The 24,728-nt window shown below is 48.6% G+C and overlaps 6 protein-coding genes across 6 annotated transcripts; 5 read left to right on the top strand and 1 right to left on the bottom strand.

Annotated features, from left to right (window-relative positions):
- Nucleotides 1-6: 6 nt before the first annotated feature.
- On the top strand, nt 7-2,756 carry RhiXN_05276 (uncharacterized protein; the record flags this gene model as incomplete). Its single annotated transcript, XM_043325092.1, has 5 exons — nt 7-109; nt 165-316; nt 370-467; nt 720-1,953; nt 2,010-2,756. The coding sequence occupies 5 exons, from the start codon at nt 7-9 to the stop codon at nt 2,754-2,756; spliced, it is 2,334 nt and encodes a 777-aa protein (XP_043177511.1).
- Nucleotides 2,757-3,394: 638 nt separating this feature from the next.
- On the top strand, nt 3,395-6,076 carry RhiXN_05275 (uncharacterized protein; the record flags this gene model as incomplete). Its single annotated transcript, XM_043325091.1, has 10 exons — nt 3,395-3,499; nt 3,553-3,724; nt 3,774-4,221; nt 4,290-4,398; nt 4,453-4,725; nt 4,771-5,283; nt 5,332-5,393; nt 5,456-5,663; nt 5,717-5,840; nt 5,898-6,076. 10 exons carry the CDS (start codon nt 3,395-3,397, stop codon nt 6,074-6,076), a joined length of 2,193 nt encoding a protein of 730 aa, XP_043177510.1.
- A 2,388-nt stretch (nt 6,077-8,464) lies between these two features.
- Nucleotides 8,465-9,907, bottom strand: RhiXN_05274 (methyltransferase domain protein; the record flags this gene model as incomplete). The annotated part of the gene is made up of 6 exons (XM_043325090.1): nt 8,465-9,145; nt 9,224-9,249; nt 9,299-9,378; nt 9,448-9,602; nt 9,653-9,670; nt 9,722-9,907. The coding sequence occupies 6 exons, from the start codon at nt 9,905-9,907 to the stop codon at nt 8,465-8,467; spliced, it is 1,146 nt and encodes a 381-aa protein (XP_043177509.1).
- A 1,193-nt stretch (nt 9,908-11,100) lies between these two features.
- Nucleotides 11,101-13,475, top strand: RhiXN_05273 (DNA repair metallo-beta-lactamase; the record flags this gene model as incomplete). The annotated part of the gene is made up of 11 exons (XM_043325089.1): nt 11,101-11,535; nt 11,585-11,672; nt 11,762-11,904; nt 11,956-12,032; nt 12,087-12,240; nt 12,470-12,598; nt 12,657-12,801; nt 12,849-12,950; nt 13,004-13,036; nt 13,113-13,230; nt 13,307-13,475. The coding sequence occupies 11 exons, from the start codon at nt 11,101-11,103 to the stop codon at nt 13,473-13,475; spliced, it is 1,593 nt and encodes a 530-aa protein (XP_043177508.1).
- A 1,546-nt stretch (nt 13,476-15,021) lies between these two features.
- Nucleotides 15,022-15,862, top strand: RhiXN_05272 (uncharacterized protein; the record flags this gene model as incomplete). The annotated part of the gene is made up of 3 exons (XM_043325088.1): nt 15,022-15,073; nt 15,130-15,534; nt 15,561-15,862. 3 exons carry the CDS (start codon nt 15,022-15,024, stop codon nt 15,860-15,862), a joined length of 759 nt encoding a protein of 252 aa, XP_043177507.1.
- A 52-nt stretch (nt 15,863-15,914) lies between these two features.
- RhiXN_05271 (phosphatidylinositol 3- and 4-kinase) lies at nt 15,915-24,613 on the top strand (the record flags this gene model as incomplete). Its single annotated transcript, XM_043325087.1, has 12 exons — nt 15,915-16,280; nt 16,337-17,756; nt 17,796-18,675; nt 18,735-21,244; nt 21,312-21,780; nt 21,834-22,221; nt 22,272-23,384; nt 23,433-23,650; nt 23,708-24,029; nt 24,095-24,285; nt 24,348-24,559; nt 24,597-24,613. 12 exons carry the CDS (start codon nt 15,915-15,917, stop codon nt 24,611-24,613), a joined length of 8,106 nt encoding a protein of 2,701 aa, XP_043177506.1.
- Nucleotides 24,614-24,728: the final 115 nt, after the last annotated feature.

Raw genomic sequence — 24,728 nt, 5'->3', positions numbered from 1 at the left:
GTAACTATGGAGATCCTCCAATGCGTGGCAAAAGACAATCGGCGGTCGATCCTGGCTGATCCCATACTAGTCGAATATAACCCTGTTTTTGGTAGCTCAGATCGGCCCGGTACGCCCTAGTTTCTTCTGGTTGGCTTTGATCGCACACTTCTTTCATTCACCAGGTCTTCTTCAGTTTTCCTCCCTTCATATAGACCGGCCGACCTCACTCCAGCCCACTAAACTTCCCTCCTTTTCCCTGCACGTCATTCCTTCACTGCGGCACCATTGCCAATTTTCTTCTACTGTTGCTTTACAACGACGAAAAGGGCTCCTGGTACCGAGCTTCCCGCGCATACATATCATTGCTGCGTTGGCTATTCCATATAGCTTTATAGTGTGCCTTGCTGGCAGCTCCCAGGCCGATTTCCTCCCCTCCCGATCGCGTGCTTGCCATGCTCAGAAGCTCCCGCTACTGATCCCACAGCGTCATTCGATACAAGCACTATAGTCAACTAGCTCGATACTGGGGATTGAGGTAGTCTCTACGCAGATCTATCTTTACACTTTGCCTTCCTTTGCTCTGTTCGCTGGCGCGGACTAACTATGCCTTCCCTCCCCGAGCTGGGCTCACACATTCATCACCATTATCGGCGCCCTTGAGGCGTCAGTTTATTGATCCGGAGGTTATCCTGCCAACGTAGATCCTGGTAGCACCGCTACGGCTCCATTGTGATTAGCTATAGTGCATCACTTGTACCCACAGCCGCCACAGCTTCCTACTCGGAAATCAATAGCCACTCTCTTGTCATAGACCCCACCGCCACGTCGGATTCCAAAGCAAAATCTGCTGCACCTACATTCGGAGCAACTGAAACAGGCTCCGTTGACGATGGATCCATTGATCAATCAACCGCAGATAAATTGTTCAGTCCAAACGGAGGGCTTTTTGCCGTGGGGATTGTGATTATTGGCTTGGCAGGTACGTCCATCCCATCCCATCCTCCCCCACCATGTTTTCATCTCACCAACGATCAAAAAAATAAATTAAAACTACCTAATCCAGTGCTCACGTTCCTCACATGCGGGATCGTAACTATTCGATGTATCCTACGGAACCGCCGACAATCCCGAACGCGTTCGCGCCTGCAAACATTGACCGAAAAGAACGTCGCGCGACGAAAGATTAGTTCAGACCGGGTGTCCGAGTTTTGGTCTGCTGGAGCAAACGAGCCTGCGCGGAGGTGGACTCAGTGGGGGGACGGTCTTCCGGGCAGAGCTAGTGACCTATCGAACGATGGGCAGCGTCCACCAGCGAGACCGGCTCGCAGGGGAGAGGCAGAGGCGGACTTGCGTGCTCCAGGTAGGGTTCACTTCACAGCGAGCGTAGCCATGTCGGATTACACGGGCCTATCGGTGGACGTCCAGCCGCATGGATCGGCAAGAAGTTCTGGTGCGAATATGGATACTGACATGGCGAACCCGGTGTCTACAAATTCGGCAGCAGTACTGCCGAACCCAGTGGTTGCTGGACCAACCAACCGACATATGTCCACAGCAACCAAATTCACCACGTACACGCTCGACCAAGATCCGTTTGCTGCGTCACCGATTATGCCCGTTCCAAATACTGCAAACCCACTGTTACCACCCGCCCATGCTATGACATTTCCTCCCTATAGTCCCAGCACACCGCATACACCCGGAGACCCTTTTGCAGGCTCCCCTCAATTTGCAGCCGATTTCAGTTCGTCTCCATCTAATATGGCTACCCTTGGGTCATCACCCTCTGGTATGCTCAGTCGTCACTCTTCCCTTGGGTCATCGAATATGCTCGGGCTTGCGTCGTCTCCTTCAAACACACCCTACATTTCGGCGGACATGACTCCTCCTCTTGGAACACCTACGTCCGGAGTCATGTACAAGTCCGGTGTGGACAGTCTGATTTCAGACCCATTCGCATACGATACTGCAGTGCGTTCAAGAGCTCCCACTTTGGGCGGAACACCTCACTTGTCCTCGTTCCCAAGCCCGGGTGTGACATGGACCAACGTCAACTTGGGAGTCGCTTCGCCCCCAACACTACACATCGAAAGAACCTCGCCAGGCATCCAAACGAGCCCACTTTCTTCGTCCTACCTGACACCACCCAGCCCACAATCAGGTTCTCACCTAGGCCTGACGTCCCCAGCCCCAACGCTTCAGACACCACCGCAACCATCCTTGTTGGGCCTGACCCTCCTCAACAACCACTCGCGTTCCTCCAGTCCGACGTATCCCAGGCACTAAACAACCTTCGAAGGCGCATGTCCGACTCGACCATGGCGACGCGCCATTCGCAGCAAACCGACTGCCAGTACCGACCGACTCTGGGCGCGATCCCTGACCGCGACGAAAGAAGCTCTGCATTCTTCATGTACAACTCTCCCGCAAGCCCAAGAAGGTCGCTTCCGTTTGTACCCCGAGTGAGAGTATCGGCATCTACAGAGCCCGAGATGCACCAGATGCAGCCGACCAGAATTGCTGCGTCCGCAGCATCGCAGGACGACGATTCTGTTTACTCGTCCCCTGCATCGATGATTGATGGTTACCATCAGAGTCCCAGGAGGCTGTCCGAATTGAGATCTGGTTCAGGAACGCATCCTGGATCTAGTTTGGGGCCTGTGCTTGGGCTTGGACTTTCTGTTGATGGAAGTGGGTCCAATGGTTCCCCTGCACAGTCCAATTCTGTACGGACATCGGTGCTATCGTTCTATGCGAAGGATAGCCATGCATAGAACCCACACTCTTGTTTTGTTCATATGTTATTTCTGCTTTCGTTCGTTTTCCTTCATTTGGACTCTATGATGTATGATATGTTCACTTTAACTGAAATTGGTATGTGACGTCTTTGGCCTTTCGGCACGTCAGCTGCAAGGCGCACAAGATGCACGTACAACACGTTCTACTACTCGCATTCTTATCGGAATCTCAAGCCCACATTCGGCTGTACGTTCGATCCTGGCGTCATGACGAGAAAAACTATCGGTGGAAAAGGTCACTCGCAGCCACTGACATCATCACACTGGAAGCCCGCCAATAGATTGATCGACGAGACCGAGACCCTGATTCCCCCGGTCTAGCGCCTGGCGCTTACTGAATTGACGCCTCTGGCTCTGTCGGCGGCGCAGGCTGAAAAGTCGCAAACAACACCTGATTAGGCTTCGGCGTTGCCTTGATGGGCCATGGGTTCCGGGCTCGACGAACGGGGCCGCCAGAACCAAAGGTTGTAAGCCAGCGCGTTCGAAAATGACGTAGGATCGCTCCATCGTGACGAAAGTTCGTCGTGGGGTATGATGTAACGGCCGTCAATTAGTGCTATATAATAACGATATTGGCCCCTCTTACACTGCCAGTTCACCCATCCCTCTTCGAAATGTCTCTGCCTCCAGCAACCAAAGATACTTCGGCGCATCCCGGCGCCAACAGCGTCACCGAGCCCACCAACAAGGCTATCATGCAGGCCGATATTGATCGCAAGGTAATTAAACTCTCTATATTTGTGATTTATTAACCCTAAATTTCATTTGGTAGATGCGATTCTACGGCGTCATCGAAGCCTTCCGCCAGGGCAAGCTCCCCGATAACCAACAAATCGACGAGACCCTCAAGTACCTCAACAGCCACTCACCCGTAGACTTGAACGCCTTGAGCCCCGAAGGCAAGAAGCTTATCCAAGACACGCGTGACATCATTGAAACTGTGAGTTCATCTTGGTTTTCCTTTTATGGTCCCTTGACTTATGTCATTTTCAGGCCCGTCTGATCGTCGCTCAGAAGAACGCCGACGAGCTCTCCAGAACTTTGTCTTCCACACCGAGGGCACCGACTTTACTCGCGTCAAGCAGAACGGCGAGGTCGTCCCTGTTTCCAAGGACGACGCCGAGAAGGATCGACAAGAGGCAGTCAAGCACCTCCGCACGCTCTTGACTCTGTTTGCCACCAACTCGGAAGCCCGAAAGCTCCTTTCCGACTTTGGTATCATCGGCCGCGACTTGTTTGCCCGTGGTGCTTCTAAAGCTTTGGATGCGACGCGCCCGACCGAGGAGCAGCTCGCTCACGTCGACGATGCTGCCCCCTCGGACCAATGGAAGTCGACTGAGGGCAGGGTTGTAGGACCCAACGAGACCCCAACCCTCCAAGTCAAGAACCCCGCAGGCAATGGCGACATTCAGCACCACCCTCACGAGGGCACGACTGTCGGGTATACTGATGGCACCCGCAAGGAACTCAATGGCGTCCAAGCTGATGCTCAGGCTCTCAAGGAGCAAGGTCTGCAGAAGAAGGAGCAGTCAAGGCTGAGGGCGATGCCCACGCTCGCGAGGTTCAGGCTCGCGTAGAGGGTGCTCCTGATGAAGAAAAGGGCGAAGTCGCAAAGAAGGTACGCCGTCGTTTGTCTATGTTTCAGATCGACTTACTGACATGACTGCTTCAGAGCCTCCGTGAGAAGATCATGGGTGTCCGTGATCGCATTCCTCAAGAGCACAAGGATCGTGCCAACGAGCAGTACGACAAGACTCGTGACTTCCTTCGTGATGAGTTCCCCGAAGAGCGTCGTGATCAATTTATCTACCGCATGAAGAAGGTCATCGTCGAGTGCCAGAAGCACGACGACTACCAGGCTTCTATCCGTTGGTTCCTTTCTGCCATTGAAGCCTACCACGGCCACTCCAGGTCCGTAGCCGCGACTGGCCAAGGCTCCGCTAAGGTACGGTTTCCGCTTAACTTATAAATCAGAACGGATACTTACCAGATATCAGAATGTCACAAGCGACCCCTCGCTCCGCCTTGCACCCGAGAGCTCCGCACGCTCCTCGAGCGTTTCGCCAACGGACAATCCATGGACCCCATACTCGATGCTACCGGTGCACTATGGGATGATGCGCAAAAGGACGAGGGTCTCCGTGCTTGGTTCAGGAAAATGGACGAGTACGTCCGCAAGGTCTTGCTCGAGCCAGGCTACGTCCTCCAGCCCCAATGCAACGATCGCGGCCGCGAGATCCGCGAAGAAGGCCGACAGTTCTTCGATCACAAGTACAAGGGTCACAAGATAACCTCTTCGACTCGATCCAACGCTGGTTCAACGCTATGGGCGATGACCCTCTCAACAAGCGCTTCGGTGAAGACTGGAAACGCCTTACCCGCGACTTGCTCTTTGACTCCACCGGAAAGCTCACTTTCAAGCCCACTCTCTGGTCGGACATCCGCCGCGTATTCTTCCCTCCGTTGTCGAGCAAATCGGATACATTCCTATCCCTCGCGTCGAGTACACCGATAACCAGCTCGATCTTGTCATGAGAACCTCACGCTCCAGGGCAAGAACCTCTTCCCCAACGTCGTTGAAATCGAAGCGCACAACTATGTCAAGTTCTCTCCGTACAAGGCGATCGACGACGAGCAAGTCCACGACCTTACCCTTTCCTTCGGTCACATCCAAGCGACATGCGCGACGTTGCCTTTTATTTCAACAAGAAGACGGGCATGCCCAAACTCAAGGACTCTGGTCTGGCCGACGTATTGTTGGGCGGCGAAGGAATGAGCGCCAAGGTCCACATCAAGAGCGCCCCTCCCAAGGACAAGACTAGCGTCTTCTATGTCAAGGACGTCCGTGTCAAGATCGATTCTCTCAAGTTCTCTATCCGCGATGTGAGCAGCATTTTCACATTGCCTAATGATCACTACTCACATGCTTGATTCAGAGCAAGCACGACGCGCTGTACAAGATCGTCAAGCCTATCGCGACTGGTGCCATCAAGAAGCAGATCGCCAAGGCCATCGAGGGTGCTATTCGTACCAGTCTCGAATACGTTGACGAGCAACTTGGTAAGTTCCTTCGCCTCCTGCCTGTTCGTGGATGTATATTCAATGCATTGTTCGCAGTTGCGACCCGCGACCGCATGAACGACGCCCAAGCCACCGGCGAGAAGTCGAGGACAGAAGTACTCAAGGAGATGTTCGAGCGAAAGAAGGACGAGGCATCGTCAAGGCAGCAAGACAGACTCGCAATTCAAGATTGTCTCGAAGCGCGACTCTGTCCTTATCCCCAACGCCGGCCATGAGAGCGGATGGATCAACAAGCAAGCCGACCGCGAGGCTTCTGCAAAAGAGGGCGAAGGCTGGAAGAGCAAGGCTTTACCATCGTTTAGACACGTCTACGGCATACGACTTGAATCACGAATGAATGAATGAACGACGAGTGTATTCATTTCCTTTCCTTGTATTCTCTATTTCTTCCGGCTGATTGGGAAAATACCCTGTCTGCGTACATACTTTGCTTAATTGTAGTACCTATGTTGTACCCGCCATGACTTTTATAATTGAAATTTATGCTTACCTTCTTGTCCTATGTCAAGCTTTCACAAGGCTGAAACAACAGGCGCCCCTAAGCTTGTGAATTAGCGGTGATTCTACTTTTACCTTGCTCTATTCAAATTATCCGTGCGAAGGCTGGCATAAATAAATTAAAGGACCCGACAGATGAGGCCCGAGCGCGAGTGAAACCAAGACTCCAAGCCAGGAAGTTAATACAACCGTGGTCAGTTCGGATGTCCCCGATGATTTCATTCCTTGGACTGTCCTAATCGGGGTTGAATGCTGTTGAGATAAAACTTTAATTTCTCAATACAACTGGGCCTTGCGCCCTATCGCCGAGTTGGTATTTCGATATTGGTTTAAACTATTCACAGTTAGACCCACGTATATAATTCGTTCCATACCTGAGCCTTGCAATCGACCTCACGGATTTGGCCTTGCACGACGTAAGTTAGATCATGCGTGCCATGAAATTTGAATGGAAAGATACCTTACGGTGTTTTTATGTTACAGGTAGCAACTGGTACTCTGTGCTCCAGTAGAGCTCAATTTGAGTACGGCGCATTATACCGGAGAGGTACACAATAAAACTTCGGCCTTGTATACATTGGGCCTTGATCACACGTCGAATACATATCTTAAAATTTAAGATAAAAGCCATTAAATAGAGAAGCTGCCAAGGAAACAGTATTGAAATTAGTTAATACTGAATACTATGCATATGAATCAAGGTATATCTTCGGTTCTTCTTGTATGCAGTACACAATTCCAAAATGTCGTTTCAAATATGCCTATGGAGACTGGGATATGGTACAACTGGATGCAACCAGCTACTGCTCAGTTATGCTTGGTCCGGTCTACCATGTTCATACCTTCTGGGCTAACCAAATGTCGAATGGTATGTATTGTAGCAGATTTATAGCCACTCGCTTAATCAACGCCCACGACTGAATTCGATTGAATAACTGCGAGATTCTCATATTGACCTGAACTTCTTTTTGAGCTCAGTTCATCCTCGCCGCACAAATGAACGTATAATGATTAAGAAATTACATCGAGGGACACAAGACCTTTCATTGAAACCATGCCCCTTGTGCAAAGCGATATTTGGGTGATACGGTATGCAGCTCCAATATGCCAAGCTAGATGCTTGGCTAGAAGTGTGCTAAATACCTCATCTCAATCAAACCCACCTTCCATCTGCCCGGTGTAACCTACATGTTTAATTACAAATGAATCGGTGTGATTGAGCATAAAGTGCTACTCGACCCAGAGGCGTGATCAGGGGCACCGTATTCAGTCCGTATTTACACGCCTAATAAAGTTCAGAATTCGTAATGAGACATGAGAGCTGTGGGCGATTGGTCCCCAGGTTCCTGGCGAAACTTCCCTGAAAACAATCAAGCACAACGAAATCATCACGGTTGACTTGGAGCTTCAGATACCGTGGACATGGTATCGCTACTGGTGTATATAGCTATAGTAGTGTTTACCAGAGGCTTTTACCTTAACCGAGTGGTGTATTGTGATATACTCGCAGATCCGTAGATAGATAACATTGGGGGGAATATTCATGTAGCGCTCTTTTGAATCGATTCTGTTACTCGATGGCACGCTTTGGCTCACAAAGGGCGGATAGAGAAAGTGATAGTGGGCGGATGAATGCGCCGATCAAGATACACTTCAAGGCATATAGTATGTCTCATACCTCTCATTTTCATACTTCTGTGCACTCAGAGATCTGCTCTATAGACATTGAAATGTATGATCGAAAGGTGCTTCGAATTCGATGTACTACCGGAACTTCTTGTTGGTTAATCTGATAATAGATACAGAGTATGGAAAACGTTAACCAATAATTGTTCATGTGGTTGTATTTATTGGTAGATAAATACACGGGACTGTAACTTTCAAAAAATGATACATACAATACAAGAGTCTATCCAAATGAATATGTGAGCAAAAACACCAAGGAATAGTGTGATATGCTAGTAATTATAGTGAGAAACAAGTGCGCAGCACTGAATGTTATAGTCAGTGGGAGAAATCGAACGGCCCCAGGCTAGAACTGCTGGGTTGGTGCAAGAAGAGGTCCACAATATGGACGCGAGGACTCTGGGGATAGCCATTATCAATTACTCGGCAAATGTTCCTTGGACCTTATAGGCCCACACAGTATGAAATTTCATGATGTGCTTTAGGCTTAAATCGACGAAGCGTTCTTCCACAGCCCCAGTCACAGCGTCACGCGCATCTTCCGTTGAAAGTCCAGCATGAGCCGTGAGGAGAGGAACGAGACTTGGCCATCCATGTTGGATACCAATTACCACTCGACAGCCAGCCTCATATAAATGAGGATGAGTGCAAGGGTCCGGCCAGGGTGTAGCTGGGATATAAAATGTGGAGGGGGTGACATCGACGAATCCAGTGTCGGTTAGATTGGCCATGGTATGTGAAGTTGAAAGTCCTGGTACGCAAGACTCACACGTGCCGGTGCTGCTGAAAGTTCCCCTAGAGTCGTCACTATCCGACTCGGAACTGAAATCGGGGGAGGTTGAATGCGAGATAGGTGGAAACAGTTTAGAGTCGTTTAGCATGTCTGGAAGTTGGCGGCCCGCATCGACTGTAACACCTTGTGCAGCTAGAGCTTGGCGTACGAATGCGAGCGCGCGACTGAGTCTGGGAGAAGCATCACCCAAGGGGGTGTTCGGATTATCTGCGCCATAGGTTTCGTTTTCAAATTCCCCAGATATAAGCAGTCCCCCTGGTCGAAGCACCCGGTATAGCTCCTGAATCAAAAACTGGTAGTTCCCGACCTGTCATTTGTCATTTTAGAATAGGCTAAGCATGTAGCATGAGTTGATTTAGCTCGCCTTGTTTGCCGTATGTCTTACATGGACCATATCAAAGCTGGCGTCCGCTTCGACCAAGCCAGAATACAACTCGTATACTTCAAACGATATTCTCACGGGGTATATGCGCGGCCATTGGCGAAAAGTCCAGGCTTACGAACTCTACATGCGGGAACTCTGACGCCATTTCCTGCACCCTGAAATAAAGCACGAGCTGTCAGCGATGATTTAACTTTGGCAACGGCCGCCGACTAATAGAGACTGACCAAGTTCCCTGTTGAGTACCTATATCGAGAACACGCTTTCGTGGAGCCATGGGATCATGTCGGAGGTGGGAAGCCACTGGGCCAACATAATTGCGTCCCAAGACCAACTTCAATGCAAAATGCTCATGGTCAAGCCTGCGACTTTCCTGTTCATCCTGTGGCATAAAAATAGGAAGGGCCTGGTCAATTGGATATAATCGCCCACCCACGTCTTCGAAATACGCTGTGTGATATGCTTAGCCCACTATAACTATAACTTCATGATACTACACACCTCGTGCATCTTGTGAAGATAGGGTGCTCGCCGAGTGTTGTGAGCATACAGAAGCGGTGTCTGAGTCTGTATCGTAAGGAGAAAAGTCGGATACCCCATACACAGCACCTGGAAATGGTACACAACTCCCTCGGTTCCGTCGTAGGTGTAGGGCTGATCATCTACTTCGAATCTGTCGGGGGCCATTATGTTTCCTATCTATACAAGGCAGACATCAGCTCAAGAAAAGGCCAGTTTGCAATTGAATTATTACTCGGGTAGTATTATTACGTTGAATCAGCTCAACTTTGGAGGAAGTTCAGAGACTCTGCCAGGGGCAAATCTAGAGTAGTGGCGAGAAAAGTACCCTTCGAGTGCGAGCTGGAGATTTTCGGGAAATAAGAAGTTGATTGAATAGGCGTACTGGCGGCGATTGTCTCAGAGGGCAACCTTTTGTAGTTTTGGATGTAATGTATTATTTGCAAATCAGACAATCTCGGAACAGGGTTGATTCGTTGGTCCAACTTCGAATGATGCGGCACGCCTGCCCTGTCGGGTCTAGTCCGGGCGCCATGCGTGTACCCTCGGTCCACGCACAATATACGTAACTATGTATTATTATGTATTAGTTGTCTGGAGCGTGCTACACTATTTCAACGACGGGACTATCGAAGTCTTACCTCGTGCTTGGTCTCTACTGCATTCAGCGAGATCGATACTGTATCCCTCATCCACTGGAATTGATTGAGTCGGTAGGCTGAATGATGAATCAGAAACAGGTTCATGCAGTGTGCTGGAGTTACGGTCTAACAAATACAAATTGAACCGTAGCAACGCACTTTCCCCAGCTGTCCACACGGTTACTCGCATCGGAGAAATTTATCAAAGACCAAACCACCTTTGAGGACAAACGAATATCTTGCTTAACCATGTAAAATTATAAATTGAAATAAGTAATGAGGAAGGTTTATCAAACCCCCTGGGATTCGCGAGGGGTTGGAAACACTTTCGGCTTCCCGTGCAATCGCAGGGCTCCACAGCGTCTTAGCTGGTGGGCGTTTACGCCACCTAGGAAGCTTACTGTAAGATATATCAATCCAAGCTAAATAAGATGCGTGGAGGATAAGCATCCTGTGGAGCTCCGCAGGTAAATAGTGAGTTTTGGATGGCTCTCAAGCCCACGCCAGCGCCAATAGTTTTAGTAGAGTGATGCGTTAATTTATGTGCAAGGTAAAATAAACGCAGACAGATCGCGCCAACCACCAGAGAGAAGGTCCGATTGTTCTCCATGTATCACGTGACTAAACGACGATCGGACGCCGCCCACCATTGGAGTGCTTTCTTACAAGTCTAAGCATTACTATAAATCTATCAATTTTATTATACCTTCCTTATACACAATGTCCACACCTGAAGTATCTCAAAAAAGGAAGCAAGACGTAGCTGCTGAAGAATCCCACACACTATTGAGCTTCTTTGTTTCCAAACGGCTCAAGCGGGATTCTGTAGTTCCTGGTCCTTCAGTCACTCCTGGCACACACAAAACAGGCGCAAGGAAACCTGACGTCATCATTATATCTGATGATGAAGGGTGTATTGGAACTTCCCCGACCGAGGACGTACTGGATTTAAGTTTTAGCGACCCGATAGATTACCATGATCACGGAATACACGCCATCGAGGACGACGCAATTGAGGATGTTGATGTACCTGAATCAAGTATTGCTATACCTTCCGAAACTCCAAGATGTCTAGGAAACCAATTGTTGGCCAGTTCTGTGGAGCTTAGGACCTGTCGCGTTTGTGGCTTAGTACTGTTGGATTCTACAGCAAAGGTATGCACAATGGGCTTTTCAGAGCACTAGTTAACAGACAGGAATACAGGAAATCAGCGACCACATTGACGAGTGTCTTGCCAAACCTCCGAAGACCTCAACGGAGGCACTGATTGTGGTCATTCCACTCCAATTGGGTGAATTCGATCGCGTGTGTCAATAAAGTTCTTTCAAGTTACGACACGCCACACAATTCAAACACGCTAGACGCGTTGATGATATCCAGACAAGAAAGGAGGCCTGGGATGCTGTGGATACTATCAACAATACAAAACGCAATGCCAAGCGAATAAATTCGTAGGAAAAGCAAAAGTATCGACTAGAACTGGGGACAATCCGAAAAAAAGGAAACCAGCTCCTTTTTATAAGGTGTGTTTTACATATGCATGCTTGGAATTTCAGCTCTAAGTGCCACTCAAGGTTATGCCTGGAATGCCTATCGCTGTGGATGCCTTTTGTTATGGAAAGATTCCGGAAGTAACAGCATACTTCCTTTCGTATGTACTATTCCCTTTTGCAACAGCTTAGCGTACTTATGCGCGCTGTTATAGACACGCTCATTCCGACCATTACACAAATCTATCCTCGAGTTGGAAAAATGGACCGATATATTGTTCTTGTGAGATGGACATTTCTGTTGATAGCGCTGGTTTTAATCGTTTAGAGGCAGTAACAACTGCAAACCTTATCAAACACATGCTTCGTGTGGATCAAAATGGGTAAACCCCTCCCTGACAATCAAGCTGTCGAAATTCCCGATACTGGAGGGGTTCGGGTCACACTTATCGATGGAACCATTGTAGCCATATTCTATGATTCCGTAATGAACACCATTCAATGCTTATGCCAACCAGGCCCAGGATCATCCTTATTTGTGTTCTCAGGAAACAAACGATTGATGCTGGAGATTCCCCTATCAAGTCGCCATTCGTAGGAAGTGATCGCCATTTCACGTATCTACATTGCGGAGATTTCGCGCGTGCCAGCACATGCTTTACATCCGGCGATACATGGTCAAAAGTTGGACACTGTTTATCTTGATACCACTTACTTAAACCCCAAAGTAAGTTGAAATTCTGTATTCACTAAACTAGTTGGCCGATCTACCTTATTCATACTAGTATTGTTTTCCGCCTCAAACAATGGTCATAAACGCATGTGCTGAGCTAGCAAAGCGCTATATACAAGAAGACAAGGCTATACAAACAAAAAACGGCAAACAAAAGTCACTCCCAGCTTTATTAATTAACCCGGCGGGGAAGGGCGGTTGGTTCAAACCTTCGCCAAAAATGTTGGCTCAGACACAATCCAAGGCCTTGGCCAACACCTCTCCGCAGGAGCTTCCGGCGATTTGGGAAGAGGGGTTTTAGTGGTTGTTGGGACATATACGATTGGCAAAGAGCGAATTGTCAAAGGTAAGCTCTACTGTTGTCATGTTCCAGGAGTTCTAACTGGATTTCGTGCCTAGCTATCGCAAAAAGCTTATCGTCTAAAATTTATTGTAATTCTCGCAAGCACGCGTCTTTATGTGCCAAGCCGATCCAACTTTGCATGGGATGCTCACCAAGGACCTGCAGCTGCACAGGTTCATGTTCTTCCCCTCGGACAAATCACTATCGAAAGTTTAAGCGAATATCTAGTACTCAATCAGGCTCAATACGACCGAATACTAGGTTTCAGGCCCACTGGTTGGACGTAAGTATATGCCCATGTTCTCACAGTGTCGAGTTACATATTGTTTGTTTTCAACCCAATGACTACTTTTCATTAGATATACGCCCCCGGTTGGGCAGAATATCGCACCCACTATTGATCAAATTCTCTCCCAAGCACAAGCTCACGAGTATACGGCAAGTGATTTACGGCCACAGCGCGGCTCTAACCCACGGGTTACATATATGGCGTCCCATACTCAGAACATTCTTCCTTCCGGGAATTAACCTGTTTCGCTCTAAGTATAGACTGGGGTCGAATGATTGCTACTGTGAATGTAGGGAGCGTGGAAAGCCGACAGAAGATGCAAGTCTGGTTTGATAAATGGGCTAAGCATAGAAAAGAGAGGGCTGGCACAATGGTCGAGTATCGTTGCGAGGATTATTGGTAATTACCGAAGGTTAATTTGGATCTTGCCGTTTTTGTGACAGACGGTCATATTGCTTTGGCTTTTGTCGAATGTATATAATTTTATTCTTTAAGTTTTGCTTCATGAATATCTGTGTACAAGTACTGAAGCGCAACCGCGCTCTTAGTGATCAGGGGAGGTTTCTTAGGGATAGCAATGTTCCAGGATCGTCGATGCATTTGCGGCCCTGGTGTGGTAGGGTATAGTGAGTACACTCCTAGTTTGATTTGGGTGAGTCTGGCGCGTGGATGGTATCGAATGGCGGTATCATCACAACAGGCTGGGTGTGCCACCTCGGTACCGTCAACCGGACTATTGGCAATAGAACATTCCCCGAATGTGTGTTCGCATACTGAATTCTTCCTGAGAAGGGATAACGCTGGCCTAATTATTTCATTTTGCCCAGATGATAGAATTCCATCTCGTCAACGGACATATTCCTGGTACGCCAAGGACACTAATTCACATGTGCGCTTCAAACCCACGCTCACAGTAGGATTCTGTCTCCCGCTCGGAGCTCTATGCGCCCAGTGCTTAAGACAGATAGAAGTATTTCAACATCGCCAGGGGTTAGGGTTAGTCTTATCGTGCAAGATAGATCAGACAAACAATCGCATATATGCGTAAGTTCAATAATGGTGGAAGTAAGAATGCAGGGAAATAAACACGGGAGATCATAGTGGAGAACAAGTACCTGTATTGATACCTTGTCTGTGAAATTTGAGCAAAATTTGCTACTCGTTGTGAGTCCTCATATCTCAAGCTCATCCCTTGGTAGGCATCGGGCCTGATTAGCTACGAATTCATGTGTGCTTTTGGCAGAGGGCATATGGATGTGTCTAATTTTCCCTACCTTTGGAGTTCTTAGCGAATGGCTCCAGCAAAGCCACCACAGTTCGCACAGCGCCAAGTGCGCATGAGCTACAGTAGCTTCCTGGTATCGGTGCCCCTTCGCCGACAATTCAAGGTCACGTTATCCTAGATTTTTCGGGTGCAATTTATTACTCAGACCCGAGCGCTTGGTCGGACACCGAGGCTCACAGAGAGCGCTCACATTATCCTAGAAGAATTATTACACGAGCATCTCCCAATCATAATAGAGTCTTGATAAAACAATGGGGTAAGTTATGAGTTTGATAGAGAAGCAAGACCGGGCTCGTAAACGGTAAATTCGGAAGCGAACAATACGATTGTCAGCACGGTCACGTGTCTCAGGGTTAGAGTTTGAATTCTCCACGACCATCTGTTCAACTGTCACAATTTGGGCTATGCGAGTCTAGTTTTACTTGCTAACTAATACTATCTACAGCTGATTGATAGGGAACTTAAAAATCCTTAATTATACTATCTGCTGTTCGCTTAAAATGTCACAAGATATTTCCACCGCCTTGGAGCTCCTTGTTGGCAAGACAATTCGTGACCGCACGGAGGGGATGAGATACTTCAAGAATCCCTCAAACGTGACAGTGTAGTCAACAACCTTGACGAAAGAGGTGACGGAAAGGCCTGGCTCTATCTTTTTCAAAAGGTCTTCCCATTGGTGCTGGATGAGAAGGATAAATACATTAAAAGCTCGGGCGAGAAGATGAGCAGAAGAACTGGAACTGACACAGCAGCACGGCTAGAAAAGGCAGCAGGTTTCGTCCGTTGGCTGACAGAACGAAGTGTTCCCAACTTGAATCGGCGAGTCATAAAGCCACTGATCTCTCACTTGACGCAAATGCTGGTTCATAATGGGAACGTATTCCTTCCGGTTGCCCTTTCATACGTCAAAGCCCTTCGGACTATAGCGGAATTTCGACCGCATATGGATCACCTTGATATCGATACGTGGTCACATCTTATGGCAATTTCATTTGCTGCCGTGCTAGGCACTCGTCTATCTCATAATCTGACCTTGGAGAACTTCTCAATACATTCGATTCCGGTATCAATGGAGGGTCAGACGAAGAGGTCGAGGATGTTATCAGCCCTCGTAGGAAACGTCAAAGAATCATGTCTCCACCAGCAGGCTCCGGTCCCCACCTGAAATCCACCCGATTGGACCAAATTGAGTTTGTAGCCTTAATCCGAGCACTCCTAGCGCACCCCAACGCTTCGTTTATGATGACCTCTATACCTGGTGCCCCACAAGCTATTTTGACTCCTTTAGCCAATACTTCATCCAACATCCTTCGGAAGGCACCGCCCACCAGGACGCGATAGGGCGCTCAACTCTGCACTTTTGGACCTAGAACTCAACCGATCACGAGAAATCATGAAGTTTGGCGCTCAACTCTGGTTTCCATTATTGGACCTGTGGAATACCAAGACTCGGGCTATCAAGGAAGGACTTGTACTTATATTTAACCTTCTGATGCCTTTGATGATGGAGAGTGATGATGCCCAGTTTCCTAAATCCGATGCGATTGCACGACTGAATGCGGCGTTAGACGGGGAACCTGGAAGTCGCTCTGGCCTTGAAGGCCTCTCACTTGATGCCATTCGGCTACAAATAATTCGAGACCGAAAGGCTATCCGCAGTGCCTTCGAGACCAGCTCGTTCCGATATGGCGCAGATTTCACCTCGTCACACGCACTATCCTGGACTGCATTGCAACTTCAGGCCGATTGTATCGCTCAGGTAATTTTTACTTTTTTCGTAAAGTTGGAATGCGCTCCAGACTAGAAAAATTTCAGATGCTTTTTTCTACAGGTTCAAGCTCAGACACACCACGACGGGGAGGCAAGAGTCTGCGATTATCAAGTCCGGTCTTGTCACTGTTGTCTCAAATCAAAGCAGTCCCCTCGACCCGAATCTATCGATTGCAGGTTCTGTTATTCCTGGTAGATCGACACTGGAGCAAGCTCTCAACTTCGACTCAATCCGAGGTGTGCTCGACATTGCTCGCGTTTTTCTCTCAGGATGACCATGCGTCATCCTCATGGGCGTTTATTTGTTGTGCAGCTATTGCCTGTGCCCAAGAGGCTGTTTCCCATTCAATCTCAAAAAACCCCGTTTCTGAGGAGCTCTCGCTTTTTTGGACGCACGCCATTCGTAAAACGAGTGTGACTCTAGAGTGTAGAGCAGCTTGTCATGCAGCGAACGCGATCGCTCGGAACGGGCATCTCGACGACCAAACGCTTTTCAAGGACATCGAAGCATTCGCAACTGACCTCCTAGTTCAAGGTCCCTCATTTCCCCATGATAGCGTGTGCGCGTTTCTGGTCGAGTGCTTGCGGATCGCTGGTCGAGATGCCCGTCTATATCGAAAGCAACTTGAAGACAAAGTACTTGGTTGGCTATCTGAGTCTTGGAACGTAACAGAAACTGTGCGAAATAACTCACGAGCACGTCTAGACACATTTTCACTGGCCGATATTTTAGAACTTTTGCAGGCCTCTTGTGTGATGACTCGTCGTATCCTTCCCATCGCTGCCCCCCTCCTCCCTGATTGTGTAACTACCGAAGTCATGCTAGAGCGCCATCAGAGCGATTTGATTCGAGATTTCCTTATCCATGCTCAGCTCCCCGCGTTTCGTCCCAATGCGTCCCGTAGGTCTGGCACTCGTGAGCCTATAGCACCGAATTCACTCAGTAATACGGCGCAAATACCTGATAGTGATCTCACCGTACCCAACGACCGTGCCCGAAAATCATCTGCATTTCTTCTCAAGTCTCTTGGTACCCTGCTAGCGGAATGGGACTCTGCAAAGGATGCCTCTCTCATGTCCCGTGAAGCGGCACGTAGGGCCGCAGATCTGGCATGCCTCGCTCTATGGTTTGAGGCCTCGCTAGTCTCCGATGGCATGCGTTCCAATGGTCGCGTAATTAAGGCTGCGTGTAGCCTGATTCAGAATATCATCCCTTGCATTTCCGCGTCTAGGTGGGCGGCTGACGAACGTGCAACGATATTGGTCGCATTTAGCGTACTAATTAATGAGGGAGAAGATACAATTGAGCACACGCCCTGGAAGGGAATAATGGATCCTGACGTAGACACTGGTATCAAGCGGCGGGCTCTTGCTCAAATGATCCACCGAAACGCCCCCGGGACAGAAGAGGAATCCAAGGCCCGACGAGGATTATTGCAGAAGATCTGGCGTTCATCGGAGGCATGTAGACGACCACCATCACCACCGTGCTATTGCTAATTAGATAATTATCAGGCTCAAGATATATTTGTAGAATTATCGCGGTTCCTGCGTCAGTCTCTTCACAGTCTAAGACCAGCTAGTCCAGGTGAAGAAAAGGCCTCTGGTTTGGATGCCGATGGATTTTCAGAAATCAGGACAGTAAATTCTGAGGGGAGCGCGCGAGCTGTTGATAGCTGGATAACTTCCCGTGCATCCTGTGCTCTTGTATCGTTTGCGACTCGCTTCTTAACAGCCGTTCCTGCATTTCAGTCACCTACCTTGGAGCCAGCTCGCGACAGAGACCTGTTACAGCTTTTGCAATCATGCGATGGTCACGCCTTCTTCGCTCTTGCTCCCAGTGTTTTCGAGTGTATTCGTCGCCAATACCTCCATATGGACCACTCAGACTTGGAGAGTACTCTTGATCACCTTGGCGACCTTCTCAAGTCTTACGCGCATCCCCGTTGTGAGAAGATGCAACTTGTTTTGATTACATTCTTAGAATGTACTATCTTCCTCTGGGTCCAGCGAGATAACTCTGAAAAGGACTTTGGAGTTCAATCACGCGTCTTGCTCCACTGGCTTTCCGAGATGTTAGTCACACAGAAGATACTTTCGTGGAAGGCCAGGGATAAGTTTACTGTGCTCATGAGCCACTACATTGCGCTCGACCCGCAACAGTCTATTTGGTCCACTCCTTCAGACGATGAAATAGACGCGTTGTCCTCCGAATACTTGCCAGGCACGATGCTTGTTAACCTGGGTACCGATTGCGATATACGAGTAAGAGTTAGGGCTGCAGAGGCCACCGCTGGAGTATTCAGATCGTTGAAATACACCGACACCAACCCTATGGCTTTTTATCAAGACGTACGAGCGCAACTTTCTATCACAACGGATGAGTGAGTGTCCAGCCCGTTTCCGGGCAGTAGGGTGGTGCTGAATTTCCCTTACTTGGTAGCTTTGAGGGTATGCTTACTCGGTTCATGGCCTTGGGAAACGTGATGGTGGTTAGCTCGTCCGTCCGAAGAGGCCCATATTGGCACTTGCTCGAAACCTGTTATCATTCGACTGCTTTCAGCCGCCACATGGAGTCCATCCTCATTGCAGTGGCAGATCGAATGGGCTTGGCCAACCTTTCTCAGCTATTCGAGGCGTACGCTTCTCAAATCGCATTCTCTACATGCTTAGCCCAAAAAGATCTTGCGCAGATTCCTTTTCATTTATTAGGCTACAATTCCATGCAAGAGCGCACCGAAGAGTCTTTCAGGCTTGTTGGTCCTACACTTTTGCTCGTCGGCGGCCTTAGAGAACCTGTCTCGCATGGAATCAAACAGTTCCAAGACTTGTGTAAAAACATTGGCATCTCTGAATCGCAGGGTTTACGAAATTGCTTCCACGATGTCATCGGACTTTCCGTTGTTTTCTACCACGAAGAGAGCCTTGATGAAGAGACACATAAATTGTCACAAGAGGCCACTGCCGATCTCAAAGATGTTCTCTTGAAGCGGGCCAATGACGCTTGTCCCCCGGAGGAGGTCGCCCAAGATTATCTCATACGAGTTGCTCCCCAGATCGTGGTCTCCATTGTTCGAACTATCAACGGGGCTCCAGATGAGGATATATCTAACGCCTTTGAACAACAAGGAAAGAGGAGTGCGGCCAAAGATTTCCAAGCATTCCAATACTATTGGGGCGAATACGACTTTCCCGTACACGATCCAGTTTTGCCTGCTTTCAAACCGCAGACCGTTATTGCATCGCTCTTCTGGTTCCTGGAAAATCATTCGACTTTGTTTGTCGAATCACACCTTGCCTATCATGTTGCGCACCATTTATTCACAGCTATCAATAAATCGCCCTTGGTCAACGAACAACTTCGCCTTTTACGTGCTCTCAGCATAGTTGTTGCCTGTCTTAAACAATTTCGCAAGGATTGGACTCTTCTTCGTACTCTCATACATGGGTATTCGCTCCTCCTTACTCAGCCCGATCTTGCTAGAATGGCCCAATCGGCGCTCGATTGGTGTCTTTTATCCGTTCCAAAGCACGTAGCTGCGATTACCTCAAGCTCACCAAGGCTCGAAGTTCTCGGAAGAATGGGCCGAATTGCCTATGACTACACGCGAGAGAGCGACGAATTTATGCGCCATTTGGGGGACAAACTCATGGATTGGGTGGAAGGCGTTACCGCCAAATTGGAGAAACAGGCTTCCACTTCCCTAGGAGATGCTCAAAACCTCCATCCCGAAATTCTCAATGTTCTTGCGCTGTGGCCCAGAGAGCTTAAATACTCGGAGCTGGTTCTGCGCGCTGAGGAGCTGGACTCGGATAACATGTCTTATATATTACAACACTACGCATCCAACGCCAGTAAATTCCGAACTGTGCATCGGCTTTTATCAATTACTCATCATGAGACTCACTACGAAGACTCTCGGCAATCCGCTTTTGCGAAAGCAGACTTCTGGCACCTCAAATCTTGTATCCCTCTGGGCGACGAGATTCAGAATGAAGATGCTGCGGCATTTACTGAGCTGCTCTTCCTAAATAAAGGAAACGTTCGAACATTGACTTCAGACCGGCACGATGCACACTCAGTGGATGCCATCCATCGTTCCTCAGCGGTCAAAAACAAACGAGATTCCACTTCACCACTGTCAGCTATATTGGTCGTTCTATTCGACCTGGTTTATTCTGAAGATCCCGCCAAGGTCTTTATTGCCTATCAAACGATCGGTCGGCTATCGAATCTGGAGGTCGATCTGGTTAATTTCCCCGGGACCCCTTCGATTTCGAGGGGAGTTCAGCAAGAACGTGCATTCTACCCTCAACATGCAGAGTTTCCTCTTATAATCCAACCTCGATTGCTGGATGAGCTATTGGTGGCAGAAGATCTCAAGAACTCAGCAACAGATTACTCCTTGTGGATTTGCACGCTGAGCTCATATTTTTGCGCTGTGTTATCCACAATCAAAAGTCAAGAATTCTTTGCCCAATTAGTAGAAGTCGTTCGAACTGATGAAATAATCGCCAAACAACTTCTTCCTGTCCTAGTCCACGCAGTACTGCAACACGAAGATCACCAACTTGGAATTCCCAAGGATCGATATGGCACAGGTACCGCCAGGTCGCGAATATCGTCCTACTTTACCGAGCTTCTCACCCGAGATTCCATTTCCATTTCAATCGTCGACTGTCTGATACAAGTCGTGTTGCACTTGCGAAATTTCTATCCTCTATCTGGCCCAGAGCCTCGGGATATGTTGGTCTACAACCATTGGTTAGATATCGACTATCGGCTGCTCAGTGAAGGAGCTCTCCGCTGCGGTGCCTACACGACTGGGATACTTTTCCTAGAATTATACGAGGATCGAATCCACGATTTCCCTGATGATACTGTTACCCGCAGTACCGAAGAAATCCTCTACGATATCTACAGCCACATTGACGAGCCTGACGGATTTTATGGTAAAAAGTGACGATATCCAGTCACATTTGATCCGTCGATTCCACCACGAGGGCCGATGGGATAAAGCCTTCCAGTTCTTTGGTGCGATGTTCGAAAGCCCTGGAGCATCAGCTTCTAGTACTCCGGGTGTGTTGCATTCCCTACAATCTTTTGGGTTTGAGAACATGGCTATGACAATGATCAATGGTTCAAAGAACGCTCATGTCCCTTCAACGGACGATGGATATACGCTGGGTTGGCGCACAGAAACATGGGATCTTCCTGTCTCCACCGATAATCTTCCTCCAGGCTCATCCCTTTATTACGCACTCAGGGCTGTTCACCAGGAGAGAGACCCTTCGGTGATCCAGTTACGCGTCTGTGATGCCCGCCGGAATGAAATGGAGCGTCTCAGAGCACTTGGTTCGGAAGATATGTCTCATATCAAAAAATCGATCCGTGCACTCATGTGTATCGGTGAAGTTCGGAAATTCCTAGAGCCACAAGATTCGATAGCTTTCCACAAGACGTTTTCGTCGCTTTCACAAGATTTTGAGTGAGTCAAACGCGAGCCTCAATCTTATAACGCTCAACAATGGGCTATTGTAGATTTGAAGACTACGAGTCACTAGTTGCCACTCGGCTCTCGTTAATCCGGGCCAATATTTACAAAAATCGCGCCATGCAAATAGGCAATATAGACTCCGAAGACACCAAGAGGCTCCTCCAATATGAGCAAGACCTGCTCATCAAATTGTCCCAGGCTGCAAGAGATTCTCAAAAAAACCAGATTGCACTCAACTCAATTATCCGGGCTGGAAATGGTGCACAGAACAACGGGTTTGAATTCGCCCAAGAATACGCGAGCGTGATATGGGCTAATCAAGAACAGAAAACGGCAGTCAGTTTCCTCAAGCAATTCCTGGGCCAACCGGAGGATAAGTGTAGGCGTTCTCCCAAAGATTTGGTTCCCTCTGCGCAATTACTGTCCCTCCTTGTATGCTATTCTCTTACTGCGCCCATACTATTTGCTGATCCATCAAACAGGGAACATGGGCTTCGGATGCTCGTTTGGAACAACCCATGGATATTCGGGAGAAATATTTTTGGCGCGCTGAAAAAATGCTTCAAGAGCTGCACCAACATCCATCACATGCGATTGTTTACCGCCGATATGCCGAATTTGCAGAGGAGCAGTACGATACGGCGCTCAAATTATCTCCCGAAGTGCGACGTCTCAAGGCAAGGATGGACCGCAAAAAGAACGAACTCGCTCAAATAGGAGAAACATTGAGAAGATCTGCTGGGAACGCCCAGTTAACTCAACAACAACGTAAATCCCAAGCACTTCTCAAAGCAGACACCGAGCAGTTCGATAGGCATACCGAATCTCAGCGAGTATTCTTGGAGCAAGCCATTGAAATGTACGCCCGCTGTCTAGTCGCAGATGATTCAGAAAACAACGATACTATCATTCGATTCTGTTCACTCTGGTTCGCTAATTTCTCGGATCACGCTCTGAATACATCGGTACTTCGAGGAGCACTTCAGCAAATCCCATCGCATAAATTCGCCTTTCTTGCCCATCAGATTTCCGCTCGCTTGTCCACCACTGCCGACCCAAGTCATTCAAATATCCGCAATCTCATGGCTCGCCTCTGTCATGACCACCCGTTTCACACACTTTACCAAGTATACGCGCTTGCTTCCACAAGTGCAGGTGGTTCAGCAGTAACTACGTCTAACCGGCGCCAGTCACGAACTTTGGCGGCCGATCCTCAGTTACAGACTAAACGAGACGAAGCGGCTCGCAATATACTGGAAAGGCTTCAGCAGGACCAGTCCGTCGGAAAACGAGTTGTCCAATTCGTCCAACTCTGCAACGCGTGCCTTCAATGGGCGAAATACTCACTGAAGCAAGACAAGGCTCTCAAAGATAGCAAGAACAAGGTAGTGCCACAACACATGGAGCTGGCCAAATTAAAGGACTTGGACGTACCTGTCTCCACAGCATACACGTCCATCGATATGACTTGCCGGTACGAAGACAACATTATTCGATTGACCCGTTATGGAACCCGATTCTCAACCGCTGGCGGGATCAACCTTCCCAAAATCAACGATTGCATTGGCGAAGACGGGGAGAGATACAAACAGCTGGTGCGTGCCCCTTAGTTCAGCCAGTAATAGTGTCTGACCCTAGTACAGTTCAAAGGGGAAGGAGAAGACGACTTACGACAAGATGCAGTCATGGAACAGGTTTTCGAGCTCGTCAATATCCTACTGAAGCGAGATCGTGCTAGCAAAAGACGCAATCTTAGAGTCCGAACTTACAAGGTCATTCCACTTGCTTCCCAAGCTGGCTTGTTGGAATTTGTCACGAACACGATGCCTATAGGAGGATGGCTCCTCAATGCGCACAAAAAGTAGGCCCACCTTTAATCATGCCAGATTCTTGTTCTCAAACGGGCATTCGATATCAGGTACAACCCCGGAGACTGGCAACCCCCTGTATGCACCGATCATTTGCGAAAGGCCCGTGCGACAGGGAAACCACAGGTACTCCTCGATATGTTCATGGAAATCCGAAAGAATTTCAGACCGGTCATGCGTCACTTTTTTACCGAAGCTCACAAACTCCCCACCGCCTGGTTTGATATGCGACTCAACTACCAACGTTCTGTCGCCACAACGTCAATAGTGGGGCACGTTCTCGGACTGGGTGACAGGCACTTGTCGAATATTTTGATTCACAATATGACAGGAGAGGTAGTGCATATTGATCTCGGGATTGCCTTTGACCAGGTTCGTCCATTTGATGAATGGCCATAGGGTCATTGGGGGTGTACCGTGCTGAAACTTGTGTCTAGGGCCGACTATTGCCAATTCCCGAGACTGTTCCATTCCGACTGACGGCGGACATTGTCGATGGTCTGGGATCCACTGGAACCGAGGGCGTATTCAGAAGATGTGCAGAGGAGACTCTTCGTGTGCTCCGTGACCAGGCGAGTGTGATCAAGACCATCTTGGAAGTCTTCAACCACGATCCTTTGCATTCATGGTGGGTCATATCGACCAAAGCGCATGGTCTCGTGAACGCTCAATTGTATTCCTGTGTCACAGGTCTGCTGCCCCTGTCAAAATCAAGCACATCCAAGGTACAGCGGACACGGATATGGATGGTATGGGGCTCGATACTGCAGAGGCTGAGGCAGCAGATCGTGCGCTCTCTTCTGTCGCACGAAAATTGGATACTTCAATGAGCGTCGAATATACTGTGAATGATCTGATTGCTACCGCGACAGATCCAGCGAACTTGTCCCAACTTTTTGTTGGTAAGTGTATCAGCTTCGTTTGTCAACTGTCTTGTAGTAACCCGTGATCCCTAAAGGTTGGAATCCTCACGTATAAACCCGATCTAAAGCTGGTGTTTTGTTCCTTATTTAGCCACTTCACGATACCTCAATTTGATAATGTAATTTATACTGTTGTTCATTGCTTTTT

Source organism: Rhizoctonia solani, chromosome 2 (assembly GCF_016906535.1).
Source record: "Rhizoctonia solani chromosome 2, complete sequence".
Lineage (NCBI taxonomy): Eukaryota > Fungi > Basidiomycota > Agaricomycetes > Cantharellales > Ceratobasidiaceae > Rhizoctonia > Rhizoctonia solani.
Note: the sequence above shows the minus strand (reverse complement) of the source record. Positions and strands in the feature narration are given on the sequence as shown.